This window comes from Mandrillus leucophaeus, unplaced genomic scaffold (genome assembly GCF_000951045.1).
Source record: "Mandrillus leucophaeus isolate KB7577 unplaced genomic scaffold, Mleu.le_1.0 Scaffold167, whole genome shotgun sequence".
Lineage (NCBI taxonomy): Eukaryota > Metazoa > Chordata > Mammalia > Primates > Cercopithecidae > Mandrillus > Mandrillus leucophaeus.
In genome coordinates this window covers 2,200,223-2,227,469 of record NW_012101665.1, presented here as the reverse complement: position 1 = coordinate 2,227,469, position 27,247 = coordinate 2,200,223, and the positions used below count along the sequence as shown (strand labels likewise).

General features: G+C 39.5%; 1 protein-coding gene across 1 annotated transcript in view; it reads right to left on the bottom strand.

Moving 5' to 3' along the window:
• Positions 1 to 2,413: 2,413 nt before the first annotated feature.
• LOC105537017 (phosphatidylinositol 3,4,5-trisphosphate-dependent Rac exchanger 2 protein-like) overlaps positions 2,414 to 27,247 on the bottom strand; it is a 110,516-nt gene continuing 85,682 nt past the window's right edge. The window contains exons 13-14 of the mRNA XM_011976503.1: positions 5,021 to 5,123; positions 2,414 to 2,589 (exon numbers count right to left, since the gene is read on the bottom strand). Coding sequence (XP_011831893.1) covers positions 2,566 to 2,589; positions 5,021 to 5,123 — 127 coding nt within the window. The 3' untranslated portion in view covers positions 2,414 to 2,565. The remainder of the gene's footprint in view (positions 2,590 to 5,020; positions 5,124 to 27,247) is intronic.

Genomic DNA, 27,247 nt, shown 5'->3' with positions numbered 1-27,247 from the left:
TACTTATTATTATTATTATTTTTTTTTTTTTGCTAAAATTGTTTCAGTTTTGGCCACTGGGAGCTCTTTCTGGTTGTTTCTTGTGCCTTTTTAATATGCTGCCATCATTGTTTAGTACTCCTTTATTTTCTGGCACCTCAAGATGTTCCAGACTTCTCTTTCTTGTCTCATCTGGTAATTTACCATTTCTCCAAGGGGCCCTGGCTATTTTTATTGGGGAATGGTATTTAGAAGCCAAGATTTGGACACTGAGTGAGCTCTTTACTACTGGGAGGATAACTGCAAGTAGGCCTTTCCAGCAGGCAGGGCTAATTTACATATACAAACATACTCATACATCCATAGTCATTACTACATCTATCCATATTTGTATGTGTCTTTGTGTGTATTTATCAGTTCATACTGATACATGTGATTTCAATCCAGTAGCATAGGGTTCATTCCAGATTCCAGCCTTCTTCCTTTCCTTATTTGTAACTTTTTTCTCAGACAGTGAGAAATCAGCTTCTCATTATTTACAATAACTTATTTGTTCATTCTTAGTAACACATAAATTAGTTTTAGAATTCCTAAATCATACCCTGTGAAAAACAGATTTACTAACTAGTGTGCAGTATTTGTGTACAATGCTTTTTGTCTATAGCCTTATAGTATTTCCATTAAGTAGTTCCATTAAGAAAAATGTTTGCTTTCTTAAAAGGTTTCAAATAAAACTGATGCTTGTCATGGTGAAGACATCAGTTGGCACATTTCACTTTAAATTCATCTATATTGTTCATAAACTCAACATTCCAGCTACTTGCGTTTTTACACTCTGGCTTATATTGCTCCTTCTACTTAAACACTCTTCCTGCCCCCTTCCTGTCCTGTCGGCATCATATTTATCTCCCAAGTTCCAAATCAAATATCATCTTAGTTAATAACCGATTGGTCACTCACCATATCAGGCACTGTTTTAAGTGCATTTAGTATATTTACTTATTTAATCCTCACAACAACACTATGAAACAAGTACTATTATTATCCTTGTTTTAATACTGATGAAACTAAGTACCAAAGAGGCTAAGAATATTCCCCTGAATCACCCAGATAGTCAACACTGGAGTTGGAATTCAAATTGTGGCTGCTTGGCTCACAAGTCTTTCTCTTTTATTCACAATAGCAAAGTCATGGAACCAACCTAAGTGCCCATCAACAGTGGGTTGGATAAAAAACGTGGTACATATACACCATGGAATACTATATGCTATGAAAAGGATAAAATCATGTTATTTGTAGCAGGCTGAATGCAGCTGAAGGCCATTATCCTAAGTGAATTAACACTTAAATAGAAAATCAAATACTGCATGTTCTCTCTTTTAAGTGGGGACGATACAATGAGTATACATAGACGTAAAGATGGAAACGACAGACACTGCGGACTCCAAATGGGGAGAGGAAGGAAGGGGGACAGGATTAAAAAATTACCCATTGGGTATAATGTGTACTGTTGGGGTGATGGGTTCAATAGAAGTCCAAATCCCAGCATTATGCAACGTAACCATGTAACAAACCTGCACATGTATCCCTTAAATCTAAAACTAAACAAAAACTTACTCTGTGCTCTTAGTCCCTATCATAAATTCATGTTCTGCATGAAGCCCTTTTCCAGCTATCCTAGTTAGAATGAAATCATTGAACAAACATCTTTTGGCATTTACTTTGTACTAGGTACTATTTTGGGAAACTGTGATACAAAAATGAGTAAGACTTATCCCAGCCAGGGAGGGGCTCAGTCTACTCATTTGCTTCCTGTTCTGAGTCTTGATATGCTGAGGTTAGTTACCCTATAGAGACTTGCTTGCCTGTGCCCGTGACATCGTGATTTTCCTATGCACGTGTCCACCGTGAGATTAGGCAAGGACCACATCAACCTCATGTCTTTGTTCTTAGTGCCCAGTGTGATGCTTTGATACTGAAGGTAAGGGGTCAGGATACTTTGGAATCCCAGTTTTTATTAAAAAGGTTAAGAAGACATTTGTGCCCGGGCGCGGTGGCTCATGCCTGTAGTCCCAGCACTTTGGGAGGTCGAGATGGGCAGATCATGAGGTCAGGAGATCGAGACCATCCTGGCTAACACGGTGAAACCCTGTCTCTACTAAAAAATACAAAAAGCTAGCCAGGCGAGGTGGTGGACGCCTGTAGTCCCAGCTACTCAGGAGGCTGAGGCAGGAGAATGGTGTGAACCCAGGAGGCGGAGCTTGCAGTGAGCTGAGATCCGGCCACTGCACTCCAGCCTGGGCGACAGAGTGAGACTCTGTCTCAAAAAAAAAAAAAAAAAACATTTGTTCTAGGCTGCCATCAAAGAGCACTAGAAATATATAATTTATGGCATAGAAAAATTTAAATTTATAATGTAAATGACAGTTTCTACTGCAAGCCTTTTATTAATCAAATCACCTGGTTACATAAAGTGATGCCTAAGGTTGTTATAATCATTAGCAAAACATCGTGAAAGACATAGTACCCTTCTCTTCTGTCTTTTATCTTTCCTTCAAACTCAAGCAGTGAGTTAAAATAACAACTCTATGAAAAGTATACACCCAAAATCTGTAGAGGAAAACAATACTGAAATTGTAAATAAGAACAATAAATCATGCCAAAAAGCGTCTTATTCTCAAAAAAACTAAAAAATCTTAATTTTTTCATTATATTATTCATTTATATATTGTAAAACTGTAATAGACACTAAATATTATTCTTTAATATATCATCATACAAATTTGATAATGAAATAATGCAACTACTTCAATATATACTGAAGACGACAAGTATCTAACCACTTGGTCTCTAAACAGCTGAGTCTAAATGGTTAAGTAACTGTCCCTGAGGTTGAAAGGTAAAAATGAGAGAAAATCCAAGCTGGACCCTTCATTCAGACTTGCATTCTAACTGCTCAAACCATAAGTAGGTAAGAGTTGGCTTGTGGATTGGACCTCAGCCACAAATCTCACTGCCTGCTACTGCTGAACACTGGAAGGAGAATCGGCGACAGGAGGACTTTTGAAGAAATCTCTGGGGTCACCAGTCTGCCCAGTTTCCTTAAAAGAGGGTCCCAGGCTCTATGATCTTTCACAAAGAAGTTAAACCTTATTTCTTTGCCTCTCATAGCCATTGGGACGTCACAACTTGGGGCAGAGGAACAAGTAACAATGGAAGAAAGCTACCTATTCCAAATGTATTCAGTTTTTTAAAAAATTTGGGGGAAGAACAAGTGATATATACTGACAAAATAGTGAGGTTTATATATCAACAGGAATTTTATAAGGAATCCCATGACTTTTCAAATTATACTATACTTATATACAACAATATAATAATACTATATAAATATAATTTACATTGTATTTTAAAGAGCTTTACACCAGTTAAGTGAGTCATTGGGGCCTACATAATATCAATATTACTTTATCTCTATTTTCTCTATTTCCATTTTTAGTTTTAAAAAGTTAAAGTATTCGATATGATTATGACTATTCAACTCTATAAGGTAGAAATGGATATGTCACCAACTCATAACTACCTCCTTAGTGGAATATTCTAAAAAAAATAAATTCCAGTTTCTTTTGCTTGTCATAAGCTATAATTTTGAGATGGCCCTTCCCAAGTCTTCCCACAAACCTACTCTAATAAGCAATATGATCAAACAGAAAGTTGATTAATTTCTTTCTGTATTTATTAGCAACTTAAATCTCAACTGTGATATGAATAATCGTAAGTTTACCTGGATCTACTTTTTGAAACATAATTTGTATATATGTCCAAAAAGTCCTTCCTAAATCTTCTGGCAAATCACATCTGTGTTCATCCTTTCCAGCTGGCCCACAGTACGTCACATGCTTCTTAGTTCTAACCTTTACTTAACAAATCTCTTAGACCTTCTAAGATCTTGGTTTTCAATCTTCAGCTCCTGAGCCCTAACCAGAAGTACCAATATGTTCTCCCTGTGCCTGATCTCTGCATTGAAGACACCAGCTTGATGTTGGCCTCTTCAGTTGATTTTTTCATGGGCTTTGTTGGCATTCTGCAATACAGTCTTGGGAGCAAGCCCAAAGGGATTTATATGTCTGCCTGAGAGTTAGACACTAAGCTTCCAATAAACAAAGTAGTCATAATTATAAAGCATATCTTAAAAACTAAATCGCTCACTGGGCAACTCAAACCAAGTCAGCAAGTAGAGAAATTTGTTAAATCAATTTATTGTGGTTGCCCAAAGAAAAGGTGGTAGAATAACATATAACATTTGTGTCTTTTGATTTGTCTTTCTGTAGGTTATCTTTTCTGCTAGATTAAGCACATTTTCATAATTAGTAAATTGGAGCTTAGTGCATTTTTAAAAATAACTTTAAGAGTTAAAAACTAAACCACCACACTTAGAATACTATTGAGCTACTGTATAGAATAAAGTTCATTCTATTTATAAGAGAGTATATTCTCGCCTGTAAGTACTCCAGTGACCCAAAGACAGTCCAAAGACTGCTATTTATCCCCTAAAGGAAAATTCGAGGTAAGTGCTTTATCCTTGGATTAATGTACACGCTGAGTATGGCATGAAAGTCCCTTGGCATCACCAGGAGCCAGCAGGACCCTCAATTCTTTCCTCTTCTTCCTTGCCCCTATCCCTCTCCACCTCAAGCTTTACCACTAACAATTGCCAAAAAATGCCATATGTGCTTTTACTTGTTCCTTACATAAACGCCAAATTCACTGCTACTTTATTCCACTTAGTCAAGTCCCTTTCTGACTGCAGATTACTGCATAGACATCCCTTTTTCCAGAATTCTCTAAGATTCTTGCAGAACCTCACACTGGTGCCTGCAGCATCTTCTCCCTGGGAGCATTTCTCATTCATGAGTTACCTTTGAGCCTAGTAAACTGTACATCACATCCAGGCACCTGTCAGACCCCTGATAAATGAACAAAGGAATCTTCAAGTCCAGGGCCTACAAAACAACTCTTCTCAAGTCTCCATGAGACCTACCTGCTTCCGCATCACATCTGTAGCCTGCATGATGTAGCGAGGTGGCAATCCGTGGCTTCTGGCCAAAATGATGGCTTGCTCCAGCGTCACGCTCAGGGTGCACCTGGGGGTCAAGGCAAGGGCAAGTCAGACCCCATGATTCCTGATACACCCTTTGAGATGATGTGGATTACTAATTGCAAATTCAGAAGGCACCAGCCAAAATAAAAGTGGCTAGACAACGAACCGCTGATTTTTCTACATAGAACACCAGTTTAAAAATAGATTATAAAGGTACACTACTGGGGTCAGAAATTAAGTATTTAAATTTAAAACAAACCCATGATGAACTATGTTTATAAGAGCACTTATCTACAGAAAATTAAATAACCAGAATTAGAACAAGTTTTATTCCTGAGTATTATTCTTTAATGACATTTCATGTAATTTAGAAGAAATGACTAAAGAATATTTATCATTAACTTCTAGATATTGATAATTAATAGATTTATAGTGATTTATGCACAAATATTGTAGAAGAATAAACAGTGAAATTACTATTTATTGAGGTCAGAATTGATTTTTTAAAATGTGTTTATTGGACCCAATCTAAAAGCGCATTTGTAAAAGTTCCAAAAGGAACTCATAACTAGTTATATAGAAATGTGATACCCAGAGTAGCCCTGAGGGAAGTATTCTAACCAGCATTTAGTGACTGGTGAGTCTTTGTTCTTTTCTTTCTCTCTCTCTCTCTCTTTTTTTTTTTTTTTTTTTTGAGACGGAGTCTCGCTCTGTCGCCAGGCTGGAGTGCAGTAGCGCACTCTCAGCTCACTGCAACCTCTGCCTCCGAGGTTCAAGCGATTCTCCTGCCTCAGTCTCCCAACTAGCTGGGATTACAGGTGCGTGCCACCACACCCAGCTAATTTTGTGTTTTTGGTAGATACGGGGTTTCACCATGTTGGCCAGGATGGACTCCCAAAGTGCTGGGATTACAGGCGTGAACCACTGTGCCTGGCTGTTCTTTTCCTTCTCTTTAAGGCATTCTTTTATGTTCTACCACATTGATCTCTATAGTAACCCTTAAAGCCAATGTTTATTTGTTAACATTTTCAGGTGCTGGTCTCTGAATTGTTCTTTTAAGAGTATCTTTTGCATGCATTTCATAAAAACTGTCAATTTTAGATGCTTCTCCTAAAATTGTATTAATGGATTTTGTTTTACTTGTTTTTTTTTTAACATATTCATATTTTAATTAGCCTTTTCCTTATTTTTGCACTTACCTCCCTGTAGTTTGTTGTTTTATTTGTATATTCTCCTAGATCTGTCTAGTATTTTTCCCTGCAAATAAAAGTAAGTTCTACAGTGCAATTGTTTCTATGGGAGAAATATCTAACTCATTGGTTATGAGGCTGTTACACGGAAGTTCTTGGTTATGAGGCTCTAACACAGAAGTCCAATGCATTTGGTAGGTTTTGACACTGATAATTAAGAAAAAGAGGAGACAGGGATTTAAAACATTACTGTTGTAATATCAGAACCTCACAAAGTGCAACTGTGTGATTACACATAACTGCATTCTAAGGAGAAATACGTAAGTTCCATTGGCTGTTAAATGACTCAAGAGGCAGCTTTCTCATTGTCATTGCAGAGAATTCATTATTATTATTAACACATGTCCAGGTGCGCTAAAGTTTCATTATTAAGTTCTAGTTGTACATGATGTTCACAAACTTTCAGTGTGTGAGTCTGATAACAATGCATATTGTTTTACATGTACACGTGAGCCGCAGAACAGTCTATGCCAATGAAGGCCAAGCAGTATAACTAACAGTTCATGTTTAAAAAATCAGTTTTCCGCCGGGCACAGTGGCTCATGCCTGTAATCACAGCACTTTGGAAGGCTGAGGCAGGTGGATCACGAGGTCAGAAGATTGAGATCATCATGGCTAACATGGTGAAACCCCGTGTCTACTAAAAATACAAAAAATTAGCTGGGCGTGGTGGCGGGTGCCTGTAGTCCCCGCTACTCAGGAGGCTAAGGCAGGAGAATGGCGTGAACCCGGGAGGCGGAGCTTGCAGTGAGCTGAGATGGCGCCACTGCACTCCAGCCTGGGCGACAGAGCGAGACTCCATCTCAAAAAAGAGAAAAAAAAAATTAGTTGTCTACAAAGCATTTAATTGCCAGTTTACTCAACAGAGCGTAACCTTTTTCTCCTCCTCAAGGTCTCCTCCACTCCAATTTTAAATGTTTATTGATCCTAACATTTTAATCAATAATGCTCATTACACCAGCTGAATGAAGCCAAGGGGTGGAAAAAAATCTTTATCTTTTTCTAGTCATGCTGAAATATGTCTGTGCTTTACTGATAAAGTACAGCTTGCTCTATTTCTCGTCTACTCGCTTATAAACAAGACCTACACACTGTGAAGGGTTTTTAATAGACAGTCAACGATTATTATTCATTTTCTTAATCCTTTTAAACTGATTTCTTTCTCCCTACCTCAAGTTGTAGTAAGCAGCAGTACAGCAGCAAATTACCCGCCAGAGATTTTAAAAGATTTTACTGCAATCAGGAAGTGAATGTGCCCAGGAACACGCTCTCTGAAAGGACACCTCAAAGTATGACTTACAATCAATCACATATCACCTAAGAGAAAAGTCTACCTTCAAATGGATATGTATATTCTCTTTCCCCAGCATTTCAAAAACAGATGGTTGCACCTTTATTTGTCTTTTCGTGCTAACCATTACGTATCTTCCAATTAGGCCCCAAAATTAATTTGAAATGTTAAAAAAGTAAAAAGTGTTAAAAAGAGGCAGTCACATAAAGGTGGGAAATAGTGCCTGTAATTTGAATCATGGTTGATGGGTCCAATCAAGGCCTTGTATTTCCACTCACAGCATCACAGAATTCCATTTTCCTAAACTAAGCATGCGGAAGAAAGCCCCTCAGGAAGGTCGCCACTCTTCTGTCAGTATACCATTATTTGCCCAGTAGCTTTTCATCTTCTCCCAACTGTCTCAATTTGAATGTCAAGTGGAAAAAATCAGCATCTGCAAGAAACATTCTGATGTTGGCATTCTCTGATGGACTCCAGGTCCAGAAGGTGGCACACCATTTTTCAGTGGTACATAAATATATACTCAGAGGCAGGTTTACAAGAGCTCATTTGATTTTATAGGCACTTTCTAATGACCAGAGAGACTGATATGCTAGCCCTGGGCAAGAAAAAGAAAGGAGCATATTAAAGGCCAGGAACCCTCATTCAATAGGAGGTTTCTCTTTTTTTTGGAGACAGGGTCTCACTCTGTTGCGCAGGCTGGAATGCAGTGGTGCCATCTCAGCTCACTGCAGTTTCGACTTCCTGGGCTCGGGTGATCCTCCCTCCTCAGCCTTCCAAGTAGCTGGGACTACAGGAATATACCACCACATCCAGTCAACTTTTGTATTTTTTGTGGAGATGGGTTTTCACTGTTTTGCCCAGGCTTGTCTTGAACTCCATGTCTCAAGTGATTCACCTGCTTCAGCCTCCCAAAGTACTGGAATTACAGGTGTGAGCCACCAGGCCCAGCCCAATACGGAGTTTCTTACCTGATGCCCCAATCTTCTTTCTAACATGAACTCTGTTTTACAATTAAACTAAAATTTGAATAAATCTATATTTTTACCCCACCTGGAAAATATAGGTCTTCAATTTTTCAGCTCCTTCTACTACAACATCACTTAAAAATTATTCACACAATTCTTTCCCTAGAAGCCACAAAATAATGAAATAAATGCCACAGAGTAGTATTTGTCCTTCATAAAAAGGCAATTGTAACATAGGCACTGAAAAAAGTTTGTCCATAATTTTAGTAAAAAGACATTCCAAGTAATTGCTCTGCTTAGAGTATACATGTGAGGAAGCACACTTGATAGGGTAGCAAAGTTACATAGAAATGTTTAATTTCCCCATAGGAAGAAAAAGGAAAAGGTCAATATATCTGTGCTTATAATTAATAAATCTCCTTGACATATTTTGAACTGAGAACAGATCCCAAACCACTCAGTTATTGAGCACAGTTTTAATATGATAAATGTAACCTACAGTTAATGGGTTCCATTTAATTTGAAGGACACTTTGATTCAGCAAAGCTAAGGAAGACGTATTAAAATGTATTTTAATGCATGATTCTTTCTTTCATTTATTAGTTTGCCAAACATTTTTTGACTGTCTACTTTGTACGTAAAAATACCATAAGTTGTTGGCAGGAGTGGATTTACTGTGGAGCTACAAAAGCTTGGGTTTCAAGGCCCCTTACTTGTACGAATCCCTTTCCAGGTTCTGCGAGGGGCATTAGCACTGTGTTCACATAGTCACATACCTTTACAAATGTGCAAAAGCAAAATGTTTTAACTGCAAATGACATAGCTGCTGTCTTCTTTACACCCCAGCTTCCTTCTGTAATGTTGGGTAGTGTCCAATTGGCTGTGGTTACTTTTGAAACCGAGTTGAAGAAAGTTGAGTTGGGCACTTTGGGAGGCCGAGACGGGTGGATCACGAGGTCAGGAGATCGAGACCATCCTGGCTAACACGGTGAAACTCCGTCTCTACTAAAAAATACAAAAAGTAGCTGGGTGAGGTGGCGGGCGCCTGTAGTCCCAGCTACTCGGGAGGCTGAGGCAGGAGAATGGCGTAAACCCGGGAGGCGGAGCTTGCAGTGAGCTGAGAACCAGCCACTGCACTCCAGCCTGGGTGGCAGAGCCAGACTCCGTCTAAAAAAAAAAAAAAAAAAAAAGAAAAAGAAAAAAGAAAGTTGAGTTGGGATGCATTCAGGCTAGATTTGCTGGGACCTATTTATTGGAGAATAATTACTTTCATTGATGGCTGGGTTATTGTAGTATTCTGTGTAGAAATGGCATCTAGAGTATTCCTACTGCCCATTGCACACAATCACCCAATGCTGGAAAAGAGGTACAGGACCAGAGGTCATGATGTAATACACCCATACCCTGCGGCCCCCAGGATGGGAAATGTGTATGTTCTGGAGGACAAAAGGGTTGAAACTATACAGCCAGAAACTACTCTGTGGCATATTCTTTCAAATTTATGGTTCATATGCTAAAGAAACTTAGAGACGTTTTCTTTTCTTTTTTTTTTTTTTTGCATTTGACAACAATTTAAAAATACATAGCAATTTATTTTTTCTTATATTCTGAATATTAACTTTCATTCCTATTTTGTTTTGTAATTTTCTAAATTCTTTCTGACTTTATTTTACTTAACTTCAGACCCCCAAATCTCCATTACTCCAGTGTGTAGGAGATGCAACAGTGAACAAAGCCAAGTCCCATCTCTTTTGATGATCAAATTTCAGTGAGAGGACAAAGAAAATAAAGAAGCAAATGTATAATATCAGGTGGGAATGACTTACCCAGAAAAAATAAATTTTGTGGCAAATTAGAAAGTGGAATGGTACTAGTGAAGGGTGTAATGGCAGAGGGAGGTACTGTTTTGGGGAAGACCACTTCAAGGAGAGTAAGGACAAAAGCCCTGAGGTTAATGCCAGTTCAGTCTGCTCATGAACAAGTGTGGAGCTCAATATGCTGGTGCACACAAGGAGAAGGAGATGAGGTTGGGGAAACAGCCTCAGCTCAAACATACAGAGCCTTGGGCATCAGAGTTTAGGAGTTAGTGGGTTTGGTTACTTCTTTGGTTGACATGAAAACATTTCTATATTTACATGATATCAAAGAACAATTTTTTTTTTTTTTTTTTGAGACGGAGTCTAGCTCTGTCGCCCAGGCTGGAGTGCAGTGGCTGGATCTCAGCTCACTGCAAGCTCCGCCTCCCGGGTTTACGCCATTCTCCTGCCTCAGCCTCCTGAGTAGCTGGGACTACAGGCGCCTGCCACCTCGCCTGGCTAGTTTTTTGTATTTTTTAGTAGAGACGGGGTTTCACCGTGTTAACCAGGATGGTCTCGATCTGCTGACCTTGTGATCCGCCCGTCTCGGCCTCCCAAAGTGCTGGGATTACAGGCTTGAGCCACCGCGCCCGGCCCAAAGAACAATTTAAGTAAATTACCAAAGTAATTTACTAAGTACCCAACCATAACAGTTTATCAACACTGTATTCAAAGCATCTTCAGTTGCTTTCCAGTGACAACATTTTCAAAGGCAAACTCTTCATCCTCTCCCACTTTCCACCTCATTATCCCAGTACCCTACTTACTGCCCACAGCCCACAACTGCTTTCCGCTTTCAGTCAGCTTCTTAGTACCATTGTACAAACCCCTCCCCCAATCCCATGTCCATTTATTCTCTGTCTTTCACTACTTTCAAACTATCTTGGAACCTCTTTCCGAATGCAAAATGGCAGCTGACAACAGAAGGGTTTGAAGACAGTCTTATGGAGCTGTACCCAGGTTACTTCTACTCTCAGCCTGCATCTCCCCCGTGAACTGAGGAAAGCAGGGGTACTGACCTCATAAAGTACAGCAAGAAAGACCTGAAGTGATGAGTGTGATCCCTGCCCATGGTAAGTCTGTGTAGAGGAGCCTCCTCTTTATGGGAGTACATTATTTGGAAAAACTTAAGGAACACAAGTAAATCACAGTTTCTCAAATCTCATCATATTTCCACTATGTAAAAGGTTTCTACTTTATATTTTTATAGTCCTTTTTATCCTAAAGAGGTGCTCACTAAAATAACCCTGGAGTAAATTATGATGTTATAAGATTACAATAATTACATGAAGCTAAAGACAAATGTGTGCCAATATTTCTTTTAAAAACCAAGTTCAGTTAAAGTAAAGTCTACCAGACTATAATTTGGGCATTTGCTGATAAAAATTCTTGGTGATTTTTTTTTCCAGGTTTTGTCCCAGTTGATCTTAGACACCAGATCTTGAGTTTATTTTATATAGCAAACTGCAGAACTAAAGGAAGGTCAGGAAAAGCATGTGAACTAATCTCCTGCTTCCCAACCCCATTTCTAGATGCCGGAGAAGTGTCTCCCGTCCCCTCCTCAACTAAGTCTCACTGGAGAGACAAAGCTTCGTTTTCTAAATTGGCTTACATGCAAAATATTGTATTTCAATCATTTCTAACTTAGGTTCATTATACTATATTTAGTTTGCTTTTGAAGATATCAGTTCTTACTTAAAGTGGATATTGTTTACATGTTAACCCTCCCTTTTAAGATGACTCATAACATTTCTATAATAGGCCGGGCACGATGGCTCAAGTCTGTAATCCCAGCACTTTGGGAGGCCGAGACGGGCGGATCATGAGGTCAGAAGATCGAGACCATCCTGGCTAACATGGTGAAACCCTGTCTCTACTAAAAACTACAAAAAAAAACTAGCCGGGCGAGGTGGCGGCGCCTGTGGTCCCAGCTACTCGGGAGGCTGAGGCAGGAGAATGGTGTAAACCCAGGAGGCGGAGCTTGCAGTGAGCCGAGATCCGGCCACTGCACTCCGGCCTGGGCGACAGAGCGAGACACCGTCTCAAAAAGACACAAAAAAATAAAAATAAAAATAAAATAAAAGCATTAAAAAAAACAACAACAAACATTTCTATAATAAATTAGATAGAAGAGTCTCTCAAAACCTACAGGCCTCCTACATTTGGTCATTTACCACAATTACAGACAAAAACAACCGTTTTATTCTAAAATCAGTTCTATATTTCAAAACCTCCAGAAGCCTACTGCCTCATTTAATATTGATTCAAACTGTACTGAGCAAGGAAGCCAATCTCTCAAGGGCTGAAATGCATTTTACTGAACACGTGGGGAGCTGTAATACCCCTTTTGGGCCACACTGTAACTCACAATGAAATGACATGGGAAACCAGAACTATTCGAAGTTTATGGTTCTGAGCTCTGTTTTCCTACTGTGGATTTATTTGCCAGCTCTCAGCATGCTCACTGTCAGAACGCTGATATTTTGCTTGTTAGCTAATCGTTATATTGCTATTTCCTAAGGGCAACCCCAAATGTTTTTATTACTAGTGGAGGAGGGTTACTCAGACCCTAACGCATTAAATAAAACACATGAAAATCTAGGGTGATGATCTTTGAATTTGTAGTCACAACAATTTGCCATAAATCGATGTTATGTAGATGTTGCAGTAAAACACGTTTTTAAAGTAATTACAAATAGGAAATGTAACCTTTAGTAGGGGATACTTTTTATTTCCCCACATTTTTAAAATTGAAGGTGGGATTAAACATTAATTTGAAAACTTCTATTGTTCTTGATAATGTTACCTACGAAGATACCACCAGAAACTATACCTGAAAGAAAAATACACTGAAATCGAGGTTCCAAGATGGCCGAATAGGAACAGCTCCATTCTGCAGCTCCCACCGTAAGCAACTCAGAAGACGAGCGATTTCTCTGCATTTCCAACTGAGGTACTGGGTTCATCTCACAGGGGCTTGTCAGACAGTGGATGCAGCCCACATAGCAGGGCAGGGCATTGCCTCACCAGGGAAGCACAAGGGGTCCGAGAATTCCCTTTCCTAGCAAAGGGAAGCCATGACAGACGGTACCTGGAAAATTGGGACACTCCCACCCTAATACAGTGCTTTTCCAACAACCTTAGCAAATGGCACAACAGGAGATTATATCCAGCGCCTGGCTGGGATGGTCCCACACCCACAGAGCCTTGCTCACTGCTAGCACAGCAGTATGAGGTTGAACTGCAAGGTGGCAGTGAGGCTGGGGGAGGGGTGTCTGCCATTGCTGAGGCTTGAGTAGGTAAACAAAGGGGCTGGGAAGCTCCAACTGCAGCTCCAGGGGCCTGTCTACCTTTGTAGACTCCACCTCTGGGGGCAGGGCATAGCTGAACAAAAGCCAGCTGAAACTTCTGCAGACTTAAATGTCCCTGTCTGACAGCTTTGAAGAGAGTAGTCGTTCTCCCAGCACGGAGTTTGAGATCTGACAACAGACTGCCTCCTCAAGTGGGTCCCTGACCCCCAAGTGACCTAACTGGGAGGCACCTCAGTGTAGGGGTGACTGACACTGCATACGGCCCAGTGCCCCTCTGAGACAAAGCTCTCAGAGGAAGGATCAGGCAGCAACATCTGCCATTCTGCAGCTTCCACTGGAAATATCCAGGCAAACAGCGTCTGGAGTGGACCTCCAGCAGACCTGCAGTTGAGGGTCCTGACTGTTAGAAGGAAAACTAACAAGCAGAAAGGACATCCACACCAAAACCCCATCAGTACCGTCACCATCATCAAAGACGAAAGGTAGATAAAACCACAAAGATGGGGAGAAACCAGAGCAGAGAAGCTGAACATTCTAAAAATCAGAGCGCCTCTTCTACTCCAAAGAAACGCAGCTCCTCGCCAGCAATGGAACAAAGCCGGATGGAGAATGACTTTGATGGGTTGAGAGAAGAAGGCTTCAGACGATCAGTAATAACAAATTTCTCCAAGCTAAAGGAGGATGTTCAAACCCATTGCAAAGAAGTTAAAAACCTTGAAAAGAGATTAGACGAATGGCTAACTAGAATAACCAGTGTAGAGAAGTCCTTAAATGACCTGATGGAGCTGAAAACTATGGCATGAGAACTACGTGACACATGCACAAGCTTCAGTAGCCAATTTGATCAAGTGGAAGAAAGGGTATCAGTGATTGAAGATCAAATGAATGAAATAAAGTGAGAAGAGAAGTTTAGAGAAAAAAGAGTAAAAACAAATGAATAAAGCTCCCAAGAAATATGGGACTACATGAAAAGACTAAATCTACATCTGATTGGTGTACCTGAAAGTGATGGGGAGAATGGAACCAAGTTGGAAAACACTCTTCAGGATATTATCTAGGAGAACTTACCCAACCTAGTGAGGCAGGCCAATATTCAAATTCAGGAAATACAGAGAATGCCACAAAGATACTCCTCTTGAAGAGCAACTACAAGACACATAATTGTCAGATTCACCAAAGTTTAAATAAAGGAGAAAATGTTAAGGGCAGCCAGAGAGAAAGGTCAGGTTACCCACAAAGGGAAGCACATCAGACTAACAGTGAATCTCTCGGCAGAAACTCTACAAGCCAGAAGAGAGTGAGGGCCAATATTCAACATTCTTAAAGAAAAGAATTTTCAACCCAGAATTTCATATCCAGCCAAACTAAGCTTCATAAGTGAAGCAGAAATAAAATACTTTACAGATAAACAAATGCTGAGAGATTTTGTCACCACCGGGCCTGCCTTACAAGAGCTCCTGAAGGAAGCACTAAACATAGAAAGGAACAACCAGTACCAGCCACTGCAAAAACACCCCAAACTGTAAAGACCATCAATGCTAGGAAGAAACTGCATCAACTAACGACCAAAATAACCAGCTAACATCATAATGACAGGATCAAATTCACACATAACAATATTAACCTTAAATGTAAATGGGCTAAATGCTCAATTAAAAGACACAGACTGGCAAATTGGATAAAGAGTCAAGACCCAACAGTGTGCTATATTCAGGAGACCCATCTCACGTGCAGAGACACACATAGGCTCAAAATAAAAGGATGGAGGAAGATCTACCAAGCAAATGGAAAACAAAAAAAAGCAGGAGTTGCAATCCTAGTCTCTGATAAAGCATACTTTAAACTAACAAAGATCAAAAGAGACAAAGAAGGCCATTACATAATGGTAAAGAATTAATTCAACAAGAAGAACTAACTATCCTAAATATATATGCACCCAATACAGGAGCACTCAGATTCATAAAGCAGATCCTTAGAGACCTACAAAGAGAGACTCCCACACAATAACAATGGGAGACTTTAATAGCCCCACTGTCAACATTAGACAGATCAATGAGACAGAAAGTTAACAAGGATATCCAGGAATTGAACTCAGCTCCGCACCAAGTGGACCTAATAGACATCTACAGAACTCTCCATCCCAAATCAACAGGATATACATTCTTCACAGCACCACATCACACTTATTCCAAAATTGACCACATGGTTGGAGGTAAAGCACTCCTCAGCAAATGTAAAAGAACAGAAATCATAACAAACTGTCTTTCAGACCACAGTGCAATCAAACTAGAACTCAGGATTAAGAAACTCACACAAAACTGCTCAACTACATGGAAACTAAACAACCTGTTCCTGAGTGACTACTGGGTACATAAGGAAATGAAGGCAGAAATAACAACGTTCTTTGAAACCAATGAGAACAAAGGCACAACATACCAGAATCTCTGGAACACATTTAAAGCAATGTGTAGAGGGAAATTTATAGCACTAAATGCCCACAAGAGAAAGCAGGAAAGATCAGAAACCGACACCCTAACAACACAATTAAAAGAACTAGAGAAGCAAGAGCAAACACAATCAAACACTAGCAGAAGGCAAGAAATAACTAAGATCAGAGCAAAACTGAAGGACATAGAGACACAAAAAAACCCTTCAGAAAATCAATGAATCCAGGAAGCTGGTTTTTTGAAAAGATCAACAAAATTGATAGATCACTAGCAAGACTAATAAAGAAGAAAAGAGAGAAGAATCAAATAGACACAATAAAAAATGATAAAGGGGATATCACCATTGATCCCACAGAAATACAAACTACATCAGAGAATACTATAAACACCTCTACACAAATAAACTAGAAAATCTAGAAGAAATGGATAAATTACTGGACACATACACCCTCCCAAGACTAAACCAGGAAGAAGTTGAATCCCTGAATAGACCAATAACAGGCTCTGAAATTAAGGCAATAATTAATAGCCTACCAAACAAAAAAAGTCCAGGACCAGATGGATTCACAGCCGAATTCTATCAGACGTACAAAGATGAGCTGGTACCATTACTTCTGAATCTATTCCAATCAAGAGAAAAAGAGGGAATCCTCCCTAACTCATTTTATGAGGCCAATATCATCCTGATACCAAAGCCTGGCAGAGACACAACAAAAAAAGAGAATTTTAGACCAATATCCCTGATGAACATCGATACAAAAATCCTCGATAAAATACTGGCAAACTGAATCCAGCAGCACATCAGAAAGCTTATCCAACATGATCAAGTGGACTTCATCCCTGGGATGCAAGGCTGGTTCAACATATGCAAATCAATAAACGTAATCCAGCATATAAACAGAAGCAAAGACAAAAACCACATGATTATCTCAATAGATGCAGAAAAGAACTTCGACAAAATTCAACAGCCCTTCATGCTGAAAACTCTCAATAAACTAGGTATTGATGGGAAGTATCTCAAAATAATAAGAGCTATTTATGACAAACCTACAGCTAATATCATACTGAATGGGCAAACACTAGAAGCATTCCCTTTGAAAACTGGCACAACACAGGGATGTCCTCTCTCACCACTCCTATTCAACATAGTGTTGGAAGTTCTGGCCAGGGCAATCAGGCAAGAGAAAGAAATAAAGGTATTAAATTAGGGAAAGAGGAAGTCAGATTGTCCCTGTTTGCAGACGATATGATTGTATATTTAGAAAACCCCATCATCTCAACCCAAAATCTCCTTAAGCTGATAAGCAACTTCAGCAAAGTCTCAGGATACAAAATCAATGTGCAAAAATCACAAGCAATCCTAAACACCAACAATAGACAAATAGAGAGCCAAATCATGAGTGAACTCCCATTCACAATTGCTTCAAAGAGAATAAAATACCTAGGAATCCAACTTACAAGGGATGTGAAGGACCTCTTCAAGGAGAACTACAAACCACTGTTCAATGAAATAAAAGAGGACACAAACAAATGGAAGAACATTCCATGCTCATGGATAGGAAGAATCAATATCATGAAAATGGCCATACTGCCCAAGGTAATTTATAGATTCAATGCCATCCCCATCAAGCTACCTCTGACTTTCTTCACAGAATTGGAAAAAACTACTTTAAAGTTCATATGGAACCAAAAAAGAGCCTGCATTGCCAAGACAATCCCAAGCCAAAAGAACAAAGCTGGAGGCATCATGTGACCAGACCTCAAACTATACTACAAAGCTACAGTAAACAAAACAGCATGGTACTGGTACCAAAACAGAGATACAGACCAATGGAACAGAACAGAGCCCCTGGAAATAATGCCATATATCTACAACCATGATCTTTGACAAACCTGGCAAAAAAAATGAAATGGGGAAAGGATCCCCTATTTAACAAATGGTGCTGGGAAAACTGGCTAGCCATATGTAGAAAGCTGAAACTGGATCCCTTCCTTACACCTTATACAAAAATTAATTCAAGGTGGATTAAAGACCTAAATGTTAGACCTAAAACCATAAAAACTCTAGAAGAAAACCAAGGCCATACCATTCAGGCCATAGGCATGTCAAGGACTTCATGACTAAAACACCAAAAACAATGGCAACAAATGCCAAAATTGACAAATGAGATCTAATTAAACTAAAGAGCTTCTGCACAGCAAAAGAAACTACCATCAGAGTGAACAGGCAACCTACAGAATGGGAGAAAATTTTTACAATCTGCTCCTCTGACAAAGGGCTAGTATCTAGAATCTACAAAGAACTTAAATTTACAAGAAAAAATCAAACAACCCGATCAAAAAGTGGGCAAAGGATATGAACAGACACTTCTCAAAAGAAGACATTTATGCAGACAACAGACACGTGAAAAAATTCTCATAAGCACTTGCCATCAGAGAAATGCAAATCAAAACCACAATGAGATACCATCTCACAGCAGTTAGAATGGTGATCATTAAAAAGTCAGGAAACAACAGGTGCTGGACAGGATGTGGAGAAATAGGAACACTTTTACACTGTTGGTGGGACAATAAACTAGTTCAACCATTGTGGAAGACGTGTGGCGATTCCTCAAGGATCTAGAACTAGAAACCATTTGACCCAGCCATCCCTTTATTGGGCATATACCCAAAGGATTATAAATCATGCTGCTGTAAAGACACATGCACATGAATGCTTATTGCAGCACTTTTCACAATAGCAAAGACTTGGAATGTCCATCGATGATAGACAGGATTAAGAAAACGTGGCACATATATACCATGGAATACTATGCAGCCATAAAAAAGGATGTGTTCGGCCAAGGTGGGTGGATCACGAGGTCAGGAGATCGAGACCATCCTGGCTAACATGGTGAAACCCCGTCTCTACTAAAAAATACAAAAAAAAAAAATTAGTCGGGCGTGGTGGCGGAAGCCTGTAGTCCCAGCTACTTGGGAGGCAGGAGAATGGCATGAACCTGGGAGGCAGAGCTTGCAGTGAGCCATGATCACGCCACTGCACTCCAACCTGTTCAACAGAGCAAGACTCTGTCTCAAAAAACAAACAAACAAAAAAACCTTGCCAGAGTGGGTGTGGTCAGGATTAAAATTATTGCTTTCCAAAAATCTTTGTTTAGTGATTTATGACTTATTTCATGTCTAGAGTAAGAAATGTTATAAACCTCCAAGTTATGAAATTAAAGTCATCCACCACAAGAGATTAATGCATGTGTGCAGTTCAGTGTGTTAATGTATCCACTACAGCACATTTCATGCCTATTAATTTCATATTTTATACTATCTCTCAAATGTCTCCTCTCTAGCTGCACTAATATCACCTCCTGCCTAGACTGGTGCAACCTCACTCTAACCTTTCCTGTCTGGCCTCTTCTCATTGGTCTTCCTCCATAGTGAAGGTGACCTTTTTAAAATGCAGATATAAATACAAACACAGGAATGGCTTCCCATTTCTTCACATGAAATACAAGATCTTCACAATATGGTCCCTGGTTTTCCTCACTTCTATTCCATACTTAAATGATAGTATAGTTTTCTGTAATCATCAACTATCATAGTTCCCATGTTTGTCTGATCTCATATGCCCTAGTTGAAGTCACACACAATATCTCTTACCCCACTATCTCACACTCATCTGGAAGGTGTAGGGATTAAGAATATGGGCAAGACAGATAATTTCCTGAATTGGAGCCTGGCTTTGCTAATAACTATGTGACCTTGGGCAAGTTACTGAAGCTCCTCAAACTTGGTATCCTCCTCTGTAAACTGAATTTAATAATATACAACACAGTGTTGTTTTCAAGATTATATGAAATAATTCATGTCTAATACTTCGTATGAAGTATAGCATGTCATTTATTCTCAACAAATGTTTAAAATTTTTATTACTATTACCACCACCACCACCACTAGGCTGGACTGGTATCTATATTGACTGTAGCTTTTCCAGACCCTAGCATACTTCCTAGGATGCAGTAAGCATTCAATACATACTTATTTTAAAAATTACATGATTTCCTAATGTGTGCCAATGATATTATATTCATTCCCCTAAAAGACTAGATTTATTTATGTATACTCTGTGTTTGCCACGTATTTGCTCAAGAAGTGTTCACTTATTAAATATATTCTGGGAAGTGATAAATGCATTATGGAGACAATAAACATTAGCAAAAAGAAATCACAGATTCTGTTACAGCTTCTAAATGGGATATGATTCTTCTTTCATAATCAGTGCCTTGCATTTCCCTTTCTCTGGATTTTAACGATTGCTCCTACCACATCTGCTGGTTAACAACTCTGTTTGAATTATGGTAATACTATATATATATATATATATAAAAAAAAGCATACTGATTAGTCTTATAGTAACTATATTATTAATTATTATATCTTCAAAATTCTCCATTTATTTGTCAATATTTTCCTAAGTCAGAAGAACACTTTTGAAACTTTGACTATTCAAGAGAATTGTCAAAATGACAAGTTATACATTCTTCCTCTCCATTGTAGTTTGAAAAGTATGTATCCTCTCCTTTGGGTCACTTAAAACCCAATCCTTGGACTATCTTTTCCTGTTTTCATTTTCATGATTAAAAAGAACTGACGCTACGTAGTATGGCTGTCCGGCTTCCCAATGTGGCTCCACTGGCAAGACATTAGACTCTAAGAGCAGTGAGGGCAGGTATCCTGGGGTCTCCCGGGCTGGTGCAGCAAAGTGCTTGACACATAGCAGTGCTCCATAGTTTTTTTCTTGCTCAACAAATAAATAGATGAACAAATAGATGAATAAATGTCTAATTCTTTTTAAATCCTAAACATCTGTCTTCTGCCATATGCTCTTGGGTTTTGATACCAGGAAATAAAACTCTATCCTTGAATTCAAGGGTAGCTCTAAAAACAAGCTCGAATAGGACCCAACACATGTGTATTCTATTTCTTACAGATCAGAAGAGATAACTTTTGTATTTTTCATACTCCTCCCTATCATTCTCTGGTGACCCATTACTGCGATTTTTAATAGCTCTTACAGGGGTTATCCTATTTTTAGTAGGTACAATCTCATTTAAAACAGATGTGCTTCATATTTCTAGCTCTGCAATGAGAAGACGGATTCGCTATCAGAAACACAGATTTAGACTGAACATTCTGAGTAGTCAGGAATGCTAGAACCTGTACTAGCTGTTTTCACATACACTGCTCTTTTAATCCTCGTCATCTTTGTGAGAAAGAAATCATTATTCCCATTTCACTGATAAGTCCCTGAGAGACGAGGTGATGTAATCACTCACTCCCTTGCACAGCGAGTAAACAATAGGATTCAAAACCCATTTTTGGATTCAAAATCTAGGGCCCTTTCTACTGTACCAAATTTGAATCACGTAGATTAATATATTTAGAGAATTCCAGCTCCCAACATCCATAATTCAACAATCACAAGCTTGGGCTCAGCATTTATATTTTAAATGCATTGTTTTGGTAGAGATCAATTCAGGCGGTCCAAATTACTTCACTGTGAATGTAGACTTCATCATACTAAAATGAGTTCATGATTAAAAAGAAACTAGATTTGAAGCATGCTAAGTAAGCATATCGATTGTAAAGTGATCAAGTAGCAAAAATAAATTGAAGGGAGAATGTGTTCCTTCTTGACTAAAGATTTGCATTTTTCTATATAAAATGCACTGTTCTGTGTAAAGTGTGTTCATTCCTGTAATGATCGCATTTATTCTGGCTTCTAATTACTTTTATAGAGCACCACTGTGAAAAGTCTATTGACAACTAGAATGAAGCACCTGATTGAAGAAACTAATTCTCTAAGGTTGTGCAGTTATAGTTTCCCTGATCCCTTTCATTACCTTCCATAGAGGAAGAATTGTACACCTGAGGACTAACGCAGTCTGTTAAATACTGATCAATCCCCATGTGGCTGCTATGGTTCTACATAGGAAAAGTCTCTGCAGAATAAATACGGAAAGGCCTGCAGCTGACCTATTGATCTTCCCACCTTATTCACCCTGAGCAAGGCTTTGGTGACAAGCAAAAGTCTTGAGAAAATTGCTACAAGTCAGTGGGAATGTGAAAAACCCAACTTGCTATTATTTTCCTGTAGACAGAAGCAGCTTTTAAATGAAACACATAAATACTTTTATGTGGAAGAAAAAAAGGACAAATAGACTATTTGTTTCAGCAACAAGTTCTCTTATCCTGCACACACACACACACACACACCATATATATATATATATATGAAATATTAAATATTGATACTCTTTTTTTAGAAAACTTTGAATGACAGGATAACAACTGCAATTCAAAAGCCAGTACTTAGGCAAATTTTTAGTATAATTTATAGAAATGACCTCCCAATATTTATTGATATGTTCAATATTATTGATCATTTGACTCTTGTCAAAAGGACAGCCCTGGTGAAATTTTCCTGTGACCATACTGGGTTTCTGTGATTCATGGCCCGAGAGCTGGAAGACAAGGGTTTCTGAGTAGCTGAAAAGAAAGCAGAAGGAAAGCAGGCAGAAAGTAGCCCTGTGGAAAACAACTGAACAGAATGCAGCAGAGATGGGCAACAGCTGGGGTAAGATCTGATCCTGGCCGCAGACGCAGAACTTGATCGAATACTCCACTCACTCCATCTATCTTAAGGCAAAAAAGCAATGGAGTTGAAGGGATGCATTTTCAGGGCTGCACAGGGAATTAGCCATGAAATTCTCATTAAAGATAATGGGACTTTGTATTACCACTTTCAATACATTCTCTGAAAGTTCTCAGCATTTATCTTTAAACTAAGCTTAAAAATCAACTGCCAAGCAAAAACATTCCACATCCCTCATTACTTTCTATTCAAGCCCATTAAGGTATGTTTTTCTTTGACACAGATTCCTTGTGGAGGTTAGCATAGAGGTGACTGGGGACCTTCCGGGGTTGGGTAATGAGCATTTAGGCACTTGGAGAGGTATTTGCTATGCCAGGAATGTATATGACTATGAAACAGCAGTGTGTTAGGACCTTAAATACTGCAGCCCGCAGGTTTGGATCCTGCTCCACATTTTAGATTCTTCAGCCTGGATTTAACTCACCAAGTTATTTCATTTCTATTTTGGTGGGTGGGGCAGGCGGAATTTAACTGAATAGGTTGGGTGTCTATCCCAGCTACCTGAAGTTCCTCAGCATTCTCATTCGCTCTCTAGATCTCAAATTTGACTTTTGTCTTTACTCCTCATAGGTTCTCTGACGACAAAAATACTTTAAAGAGGCGTCTAGTATGTGGTTTTTATCCATATCTCCAGGTCTTTGACACTGGACCATAATTGTTTTCTCTTTGGCCTGTTTATCTGAGGCACTGAACAGAACTTTGTGCATTTGACACCTTTCAGTGGATCCTTCTGTTTTACCCTGAGGCACCTCCTCATCAGGGCGCACAGAGGACGGGGATGTGAGGCATCAGGGAATATTAATACTCTATATGTGCTGCCTGGGGATCTTTCTTCTTTTCTCAACTTACATAGTTGGCAGCTGATTATTCTTTCATGCCTGCTCCTGGAATACCTGCTCCTAATACCCAAAGTGTGTTCCCTAAAAATTCTTCGTAATGTTTTAAACCCAGCTCAAATATATCTCTGAAAGCCTTCTCTGCCATGATCCCCCTTTCTCTCTCTGTACTAATCACCTCCACATTTGTTTTTCCATAACCGCCTGATGCCTGTCCTTGTCACATGTGAACCCATCAAAGGACATCTAAAATTCAACATGGAACAGTGTAACAGATTAATTCAATACCCTCTCCACAATCCCCTCAAAGATGAATGCATATTTTCTTTCTGTGGAAGCCCCCCATCCTGATTTCTTTCCAAGCTGGTCAGTCAGAGTCATCGATGCTCCTCTGTGATGGCTGACGCGGGGTGTTGACTTGGCTGGATTCAGATACCCAGACAGCTGGTAAAGCACTGATTCTTTTCAATGCTACAGTAGGCACTGAGCCCCTTCTTCTGCTGAGAGGGAAAACCATGTAGTGTGGCATCTGATTAGGATGATTGAGCTGTCCCAGAGGTGTCTGTGAGGGTATTTCTGAAGGAGACTGGCATATGGGTCCATGGCCTGAGTGGGCAAGAGTCACCCTCAATGTGAGTGGGCACCATGCTGTTGGCTGGGGACCCACATGGAACAAAACGGAAGAGGAAAGGTAAATTTTATGCTTTCTCTCCCGGAGCAGGGATGCCCCTCTTTTCCTTCCTTTAGACATCAGAACTCCTGGTTCTCTGGGACTCACACCAGTGGGCACCCAGAAGTGCGACCGGTAGTTGGACCAGGAGTTTCACAGCGTGGGCCTCCTTGGTTCTCAGGCCTTCTGACTTGCACTGAACCACACTACTGGCTTCCTTGGTTCTCCAGCTTGCAGACAGTCTACCTGGGACTTCTCAGCCTCCACAGTGCAGTGAACCAAATCCCCTAGTAAGTCCCTTCTCATCTCTCTCTGTTCTATCACTTCTGTTCCTTTGCACAACTGTGACTGAACATTCTCCCTCTTCCCTATTCTCTATTTCTCACCAATCACCGAGTCCTGTTGACTGCCATTTAATACCTTTCACATCTAGCCTTTCCCTTCTAACCTCTGAGCCCATGCTTCAGTGCTAGGCCTCATCTTATCTTGCTGTAATACTGTAAAATCCTGCTGTCTCCCTGCCTCCAGCCTTGTCCCATTACAGACCATGATAGTAATTCTTATTTTTTGTTGATATTTTAAAAAATATCTAATCATGTTATTCTTTAGCTGAAAACCCATCATTGGCTTCCTAAGGCCTCCAGGAGAGAGTCACAAATCCTTCACCCAGCAGCCAGAGCCTTCCACTCTCCAATCCTGTCCAGTCACTACCCTCTCCTCTCAGCGCTGCTTCGCTCTCACTTGACCACCCAGCAAGAGCACAGGATTTCCTGTGAACTCCAGCTACGTAGTTACTGCACATCTCTGCATTGTCTTTTCACATTATTCCTTTGTGCTGAAGGATGGAGAACCCATCCTTCTCCACTTCCATTGCCTGGTGAGTGCTGGTCATGCTTTAAAAATAGGTGTTACCTGGCTGGGCACAGTGGCTCACCCCTGTAATCCCAGCACTTTGGAAGGCCGAGGTGGGTGGATCACGAGATCAGGAGTTCAAGACCAGCCTGCCAAGATGGTGGAACCCCATCTCTACTAAAAATACAAAAATCAGCCAGGCGTGGTGGCGGGCACCTGTAATCCCAGCTACTCGGGAGGCTGAGGCAGAGAATTACTTGAACCCAGGAGGCGGAGGTTGCAGTGAGCTGAGATCGTGCCACTGCACTCCAGCCTGGGTGACAGAGCGAGGCGCCAGCTCAAAAAAAAAAAAAAAGGTGTTACTTTACTCCCTTCCTGGGTATTTAAATCTCACCCCTCTATACTCTTCCTGAATATATTAGAAGACCTGGTGCCAGTTTACGATTAACATCACAAAGGCAGGAATGCTGCTTCCTTCCTGCAAGCCTATGATGGTTAACACTGAATGTCAACTTGATTGGACTGAAGGATGCAAAGTATTATTCCTGGGTGTGTCTGTGAGGGTGCTGCCAAACGAGATTAACATTTGAGTCAGTGGACTGGGAAGGGCAGACCCACCCTCAATCTGGGTGGGCACCATCCAATCAGCTGCCAGCACAGCCAGAATAAAAGCAGGCAGAAGAATGTGGAGAGATTAGACTGGCTTAGCCTCCCAGCCTACATCTTTCTCTCATGCTGGATGCTTCCTACCTTCAATCATCGGACTCCAAGTTCTTCAGCTTTGGGACTTGGTCTGGCTTCCTTGCTCCTCAGCTTGCAGATGACCTATTGTGGGAACTCACAGTCGTGTGAGTCAATACTCCTTAATAAACTCCCCTTTATATACACATCTACCCTATCAGTTCTGTCCCTCTAGAGAACCCTAATACAAACATCTTCCATACTACCTGCTCTCCTGCTCTCTTAACATGCAGAAAAAAGAGAATCATTTACATCGGTGAGATACTCATATTTCTTCCCTCCTCTGGAAGATGGAAAATTTATCTTACGTCACTAATTAGAGTAGTTATAAAATCCCTAACCTTGGAGATCTCAGTAATACATTCTAGAAAATGACTGGAATTTTATTTTATTTATAATATAATTTGGTAGATTTAGGAAAGACAATAACTTCAGTTTATCTGAAACAAATACAAAGAACCATGCTCTGTTTAATCGTTTTTGAAGTAGATTCTGTATTTATTCCTGTATCTATGCAAATAAAATATAGTAATGTAAATACTTACATTTTATTAATATGCTCAAATAGTACAATTAGATTTGGCAGATACAGATGAAATATAACTAATACTTGAGTATACATATGTTTGACATATTAGGACCTAGGCTTTTCCTCTTCTTTTATATGTACCAAAAGCACGGCCTGTTTGATCAATATCATACGATTCCTAGATGTCAGAACTAGAAACCATTGCAGTAAGATGTCACCCTCTCATACACTGTTTTATTAATCCTTGCTCACCATACATCTAATTTTAAGAAAATAATGTACATTTTAAAATAAAATGATTTAATATACTAATTTATTAAGATACCTATTAAGCAAAAAAGAGACAGTGATATCACATGCAAATATGACCACCTTTTTAAGGATAAAGAAGTTTTATTATAGATAATGGGAAAAAGTAATACAATGAAACCTTTTAATATTTACAATATTTAATTTCTTCCTATAATTTTAACAATTTACCTGTATAATTTATCTGGTTGACTAAATTAGAATAAATGTTAATGTTTATTTGCCTATTTTACAATTCAGTAAAATTTCAAATTCTGTACTTATTTATAATGAAGGGAACATCTGAGAGTAATTAAGATTTATCTTTATGAAAAGACAGTGGTACAAATTTATCATGAGTAGGATATATTTTGTCTTTCTGCCAGGCCCCTGTTATTGCAGTATTTTCTTTTTTCCCT